This window comes from Salvelinus alpinus, chromosome 33, assembly GCF_045679555.1.
Source record: "Salvelinus alpinus chromosome 33, SLU_Salpinus.1, whole genome shotgun sequence".
NCBI lineage: Eukaryota > Metazoa > Chordata > Actinopteri > Salmoniformes > Salmonidae > Salvelinus > Salvelinus alpinus.
This window is the reverse complement of record NC_092118.1, coordinates 10955368-10962699: the sequence shown is the minus strand read 5'-3', so window position 1 is coordinate 10962699 and position 7332 is coordinate 10955368. Positions and strand designations below refer to the sequence as shown.

The 7332-nt window shown below is 43.5% G+C and overlaps 1 protein-coding gene across 1 annotated transcript in view; it reads left to right on the top strand.

Annotated features, from left to right (window-relative positions):
• Positions 1-442: 442 nt before the first annotated feature.
• The window catches only part of adamts18 (ADAM metallopeptidase with thrombospondin type 1 motif, 18), a 57793-nt gene continuing 50903 nt past the window's right edge, over positions 443-7332 (top strand). The window contains exons 1-3 of the mRNA XM_071381307.1: positions 443-762; positions 875-953; positions 1696-2015. Coding sequence (XP_071237408.1) covers positions 661-762; positions 875-953; positions 1696-2015 — 501 coding nt within the window. The 5' untranslated portion in view covers positions 443-660. The remainder of the gene's footprint in view (positions 763-874; positions 954-1695; positions 2016-7332) is intronic.

Here is a 7332-nt window from a genome sequence, read left to right as displayed (position 1 = left end):
GGTGTGGAAAGTTGCTTCGACCTGTAATATTCATTTAAAATCTCTATATCATTTCCACTAGGCATATACGTCAGTTCAACGTCTTGTTTTGATTTACATTTGGTTAGTTGTCAACTAAGGTCAATTCAACGTGTAATCAACAACAAATGAAATGCCCTTATGATGATGACTTTTTTGCAAATCCAATTTGATTCAACGTGAAATTGAATTACGTGGAAACAACGTTGATTTAAACCGCTTTTGCCCAGTGGGTTGTGTGGGGAGCACGAATTTGTTAAACTCAACACTGAGCCAAAGAGAGTTAAGAGCTTTCCTACACAACAGTAGGCTACTCATCTCAGAGAAGATGATGCTCTTTGCTGATTGGCCCCGCTTCGTTTCCACCCGCGGGTGCTACTTACAGGAGCTGGAGCTGACTGTCACTGTTCACTATAGAGAGCACAGTCAGCACTCCGGCGATTTGCTACCTGTTTCAGAAAGACGCACGAGTGCGCTTTACCTCTCCAGGCACAGCCAAATGGACCCGGCGGACTTGACGTGCTTATATGTAAAAGGCACCTAAAGAAATTAGCAATGTCTTACAGTTGCATTATGCGCTGCCGCAGGTTATTACTTCTGTGTTTTTTGAGGAGGTAACAGAGGAGGATATTGCATGCCAACATGGATTGCCTTTTTCTTTTGATATGGACTTTGCCTATTCCACTTGTCAGCTGCACATCAGTGAAGATTTTATCCACTCTGTGGTTCTGGAACACATTGAAGGCAGGTGACAACTGTATAATCAGATATACTTTTAAATTGCAGTAGGCTGCTTGTTACAGTACACTGTTGCGCATGTTGTGCCATTAACTTGTTCCTACCTGTCGTTTTGCAGACGCTGCATATCTACTGCTCACATTCCATTTACTCTGTTTCGTCCACTTTTGCCAGTGACACCAGTGGACTGAATCACGGTTCGTATTTTGCACGGGCCGGTTGTTTACTTCTCTCCATAACTGATAAGAAAATGTTTACTAACAGCATTGTAGTCTGCAACAGCCTGTAACTTTTACAGTCCTTTAGAATGAAACAATAATATAGCTACTGTTCAGAAATAATAAAACGCATTACTTGTATTTGGTGTGTCATGTTTATCGATGAGTCGCCAGTTAAAGCGCTCATGGTGTCTTGCGCGCATACTGCCTCTCATCTTCTTGGCTGGTTAACTTTAGCCACGCGCGTTATGCCGGTGAAGGAATTCCCTGCAGAAGCGGCAGTTTCCTCCTTGAGCAGCCGGATACGGGGCGAGTCTAGTTTAGATGATTTACATTCTTTGATTTACCAGTGAGAGTGGATGTGACTGTAAAAAACGATCTGGATTTGTTTCTGGGCGTTCCTATTAGGCCTACGTGGCGTCTGATACTGTTCCTAAATAATGGGTGTCTTCGTGTTCTTATTGAATAAATGTTTATTATATTGATATTGGCTATGATAGTGGAATAAAGTTTATGACTTTTGGATCTGAAACATGATTTGATGATGTCTAATACTCCCCTCATAAATCAGTTAAATATTATGACACTGTTTGACCAATTATACTGTGATCAGTATAATTAGACTAGAGGGAATTGAGATTTGTGCAAATGCTTTGTGCAAATAAGATGAACCCATTGGATGTGGGTTTGGTAAGTGACCGTCTCTGTCGTTCTCCTCCAGATTACGTGTTTGTGACGCCAATTGAGGTGGATGCTCAGGGTGGGTATGTGTCTCACGATATGCTGCGGCGAGGCCGGCATAAGAGGTCCCTGCCGTCCATGGGAGGCCCTGTACACTACAGACTATCTGCCTTCGGGTGGGACATGCACCTGGACTTACAGCCTTCCATGGTAGTGGCAGAGGGCTTCACAGTACAGGTACTGGGGACAGAAGGCATCACCACATTGGCGCAGGAGCCAGCCCATCAGGACTGCTTGTATCAGGGATTTATACACAACCTCACAGCATCCTCTGCAGCCATATCTACATGTTCTGGCTTGGTAAGTGTCCCCTTGAGTCGTTACACTTTATCCTGTGTTAGGAAACATACACTTGTTTTATTCTTGTGATTTGTCATGGATTACATCTTGTGTCAAACCACCTTTATAATATGCAATGTAAGCAATGAAAGAGAAAAAGAGTGTGTTTGTGAGGGGTGGGGGGTGGGGTGGAGAAGAGACCGTTCTGTTTCTTAAATTGCTGGCCTTAGTGCCTCTCTCACTATTTCCTCCCTCAGGTTGGAAACGCAGATCACATGTCCCACCCCGGACACTAGGCCTCCATATAACATGCCTTTATTTTTGCCAATACCCTCTACCTCCTCTGCTGCCTGCTATTTTGTCCCTTGTTTGCCCTGCTTCCCATTTCCCTTGTTCAGTGCAATTAAACCCAGGGTGAAGTTTCAGCCGCTTGGCTGGCAGTGCTAGTCTTTGTATTGTCCCTTTCGTTAGTAGTAGCTTCTCCACAATAAAACAGCAGTGACCCATTCTTTTAAAACTGTGCAAGGACACAATGTAATTTGGGAGCAGTTGCATTTGAATAGACTGGAAGGACTCTTTGATCTGTTTTCTCCACCCCATTTTCTTTTTTTCCCCCAAGGATGACCTGATGGCCATCAGAAATTCACTTAGTCCACCGTTTCTTAAAATGTGCTTCTACTTTTAGATTTCAGACGGAAAGGAGGGAGAGCCACATTAAAATACCTACTTTTACACTAGTACATTAAAACTGAAAAAAGGGGAAGATCGAAAAAAATGCACCGGAAAGATTTGTCTGTTACACTGAAAGAGTGCATAGCCTGGAGGAGTTTAACCCCACATGTCATCTCCCTTTCACGAGGAGCTTTGGATTAAGTACAAATGAGGACCCATTCATCCCCCGTTGATCCTCAGCAGCTTCTTTTGCCTGGAAACAGAGGATAACTGGCAGCCTGGTTGGGTGAGAGCTTGATTTTTTTTGTGCAAGAAGAAGAATGTTGATTCTGAGTTTGGAGTGGCGCTCCTAGGGAGGATGGTTGCTCTCTCTATGGGCCTATGGAGGCCCTCTCTGTGGTAGTGTACAGTAGGTCCCCACTGCTGGCACACAGACAGACAGGCTCACGGTCAGTCAGTCTGCCCACGCTGGTTCTCTTAACTACTGTTTGACAGCATCATGCCCCTAGCAGATGGAGGGGGACTCTGTTTTTAAATCAAGAACAGGCAGACTCTGTATTAAGACCGGGGATAGGGGATTTGCTTAGTAAATCCTGAATAATTTAACATGGTGTTTTTAATTGCATTCCTCATGAGAAGGACATGTACTTCCTTTGTGTGTCAATAGTATTTTCTCTTTTTTTCTTTTCTGCTGACCTCAAATGACTTAAAGACACCAGTTTTTTTTTAACTAGTACAGCTATTGCTGGTTGCACACAGGAGTTCTCTGCCTGCATTCTCTGGTACCAGAGATCACGGTGGGTGACCTCAGTCACTCTCTCTTTCAGGGTCGTGCTGGTCTCAGTTCCTCTGTAGTGCAAGTTCAAAGCTGCTGTCCTATTCCTCTGTGAATGCAGGGAGAGATAAATTAGAGCTCTGGTGTCCTCCCCAGGTCACCGCTCCGTACACTGGGTGACACAGCCAGCCCTTCCTCACAAGGACCAGTCCCCAAGAGCTGAACTGAACTCGACAAGAACTGTTCCAGCCCACGACTAGTAGGCTTGGATGCACTCTCTGAGACCTTCCTTAATATGTCATTTATTATCTTATTGGACGGCGGGATCATTGGTGTGTGGACCAGCTATATTGTTTGGCTGTTGAGCCATTAGATTGCCCCTTCAGCGGATTCCGTCTCTCTGGCTAAGCGTGTCCGACCATGACAAACTCGACCATGACCTTTCCCAAGCCCCCTCTTCCACGTTAGGATGCGTGTCTCTCTAGTCTATACAGCTACAGCCACACCTTTTAAAGTTGAAGTGTTAGCTGAGAAAACGACGAAACGCGTTTCTGATAAGACTTCAAGTTCGTCTTGGGCGCATATTTTATGTGGTTGAAATAGTCTGCTTGCATAACAGTGTCAAAGATAACACATTACACGCACATTCACGTTTTCTCAAGAGATGCTGAAAGAAAGAAATCCGATTTCACCACTCCTGTTGCCGAGACAAAATGAACATTTGTTGTATAATTTTACAGCAAGAAATGCGTAATTCTGCAAGAGTTAATATTATATTACTCTACATGTGAGAGGTTATAGGCCTACAGTCAGTGTCCATATTTCAGGTAATATTCCATTTAACCCATATGATCTTAAATTAGGAATATTCTGTTTATTTACAGATACAGAGATACTCGTGAGCGGGTGCATGTAAACAGCTTATCCCGAGTAAGACCAAAACCGGGATATGAGCCACCATCCGGAATACTGTGCTCATGTAAATGTGGTCACTGTGTGACATCTCTCCTTTCAGTGTTTCCTATTGAAGCAGGTCACTTTCTCTTCGGTAACCACATATGTTCTGAGAACACGGTTTTGTTGTTCTTTGTTTTAGAAATTAGCCTGAGAGGTCTAGGTGTATTATTTTCCCACAACCCCTGTGGAGTTGTAGACCTGTTCTAATTAGGGGGGTAATTGAGTCTGTTTGGATGTGTACTAGGGGTCTTTTTAATGACCCCCAGGTACCAGGGGATGAGTGTGAAAACAAACCTCCCCCTTTTCCCTTTCTTTCTCTCATTCCCCAGCTTGTTGCTCTCAGACACCTCAAAGCAAGTTGTTTATTTTGCTTAGTGCCTTATTGTTGTCGTTGACACCCTAGCGTGTGGAGTACCACTCAGGGACAGTTGTGATATCCATTATAACAATGAACTGAGGAACGGAAACATATCAGCAGACATGCACATTTGTCTGTCTCGACGAGGTGTAAGTCGCAGGACGTTCCGCTGTGTGAAAAAAAGACAGTCATTCCCTTCCCGTGGTGTGGTATTGGTCATATAACCGGTTTATTGGGATTATTATAGTCCTGCATATATTACAAAACATGAGTCGTAGGTGATGTGGTGGCCATAAATGATTGTCCTGGAGTGAACTTTTCTTTGGAGAGTATCATATTTAAATGTTGTGGACAGGCCTGAAATATACAAGATGGCTGCAGATCAGTTCTTTTTCAGCACCTCATATGACCTACTGTAAACCACAACTCTCTCTGCTCAGTGTCCCATGGGCTCCGTCTCCCCACAATGGGCTCCATATGGATGCAGGACATACAGGGAGTAGGGCTGAGCCTGATACATGATGAGGGATTCTCAGGTAGGGCTTTGGGTATTTGTACTTGTCCATTTTCATAAGAGGACTGGACAAATTGGAACGTCTGTTGGGCCTCTGTAGTTACAATGGCTCCCTCGTCCCTCTCATAACTCATAGGCTGTTATGCCACATACGACGTGAGCCGGTCGTGTTGTGAGCGCTGCAGAGGGCGATTCCCTGGTGGTCTCTGTGGTGACAGTGATGTAGTGCCCACCGCTAGATGCCAGTAGGAGAGGGAGCCAGGGCCTCGCCATTCTGCTCTTGTCACAGGCATTGTGCTCGGGTTTTGTCATGCAAGACGAATGAGGAGCGTTGAAGTGGTCGTCACTTCACAAAGCAGAATCCATACATATTCCTCGACCCGTCTGTGTCAGCACAGTAGATGCAGTACAGCTTTTGTTAGACAATATGTTATTTTCCAACAACGGTTCTGGCTTGTTGTGAGATGAGGAAGGTGTTTTGACCGGTGTGGCTGCTTTAGGGAACATTTGTGCACAAACATGGTTGCAGAACAAATCAAATCAATGTTTATTGGTTGCGTACACAGATTTTGCAGCTGTTATAACAGGTGCAGCTAAATGCTGGTGTTTCTAGCTCCAACAGTGCAGCAATACGATGCAATACAAGATAATACACACATAATCCAAAAAGGAAAAATAAAGAAATTAAGAAATGTCATAACGAATCCAATTAAACAACCCAAATAGCACTGTAACAGTAATCCAAGTGCAATCTCTACATATCTACAATGGATGAATTTACACAAGATATTCTAGGAATTACATGTACAGTTGTAGATATACTAGAGTGAGCTATGTCAAGAATCCAGAATATAAAAAAATATGCGGTGTGTATAAACAGTGTAAATAAAATGAAATGTACAGTTTTAAAAATATTGGAATGAGAGAATAAATTATTGAAATACACAGTACAAAACCCAATAGCAAAATGGACAGAATTGCAGGAAATTAGCTTCCGGACCTGAGTCCAGAAACTAAATAATATATATGTATGTGAATGGTGTGTATTGACAGTATATGAATAGAAAAGGTGTGTATAGCAGTCAATTTAAAAAAATTATACTTTTTTAACCTTTATTTTATCAGGGAGTTATACTGAGACCACGGCCTCTTTTACAGAAATTACAGAAAATACAAAATGCAAGCAGAAAGAAAATGCACATTCATCCATAATAAGGTCCCCAATCAGCTTCCCAACTTGGCCACCTGCAGAGTCGTCATCCACTGTCAGAGGAAGTTGCTTGGTCCCAACTGGTCTGACAGGAAAATTAGTTGAACCTTGCCCATTCGATTCAGCTGATAAGGGGGCTGTATAACATCATTAGCCTTGGTGTTTCCAGGCCCACCTCTGCTTTATTTGGAGAACAAGGGCTGCTCAGTGGGTGTCTATGCTCTTTAAAGGCAATTAGTGACGCCACACACTCTGTGGAATGCTCTATGCTAACGCTGAGGCAAACTCAAATCATTATGGGCCAGGTCGAATGATAGACATGGAGACATAGACCGCTCACACAGAAGTGGGCTGTATTTTGGACTGATAATGGCCTGTATCCTTTTACCATAGCTGACAGAAGCTGAGTGATGTGGATGCTCTGGTCTGCTTTCGCCGACACTGTGGTCACATGTAACGCTGAGCTGGAGTGCAGATATGTTTTAGAGCTTTATAATCACTGGCTTTGGGTTTCTCACACATCTCTCCCAGTCTTTAACGGCATGTAAGCACTTTAAAATATAATGTCATGGTTGGGAGCCTTAAAAGCAGCTACAGTTTACACAAAGACAAGCTAATTACGTTTTCCCCCGCGACAGATCCTAAGGAACAAGCTATAAATTGTGTCCCGTACTTACACTGAAAACATGCATGGTCGAAATGTGTAAGGTTACAGTATGTAGTCACAGGCCTCGGAAAACCACATGAAAGCAAACGCAAAGTCATGTCGTAATAGCTTCCATAGGGAAGTCCTCAGACCATCGGTGTATTAGCTAACTCCCAACATGTAGACTGTTGGGTTCGGAAAACTGT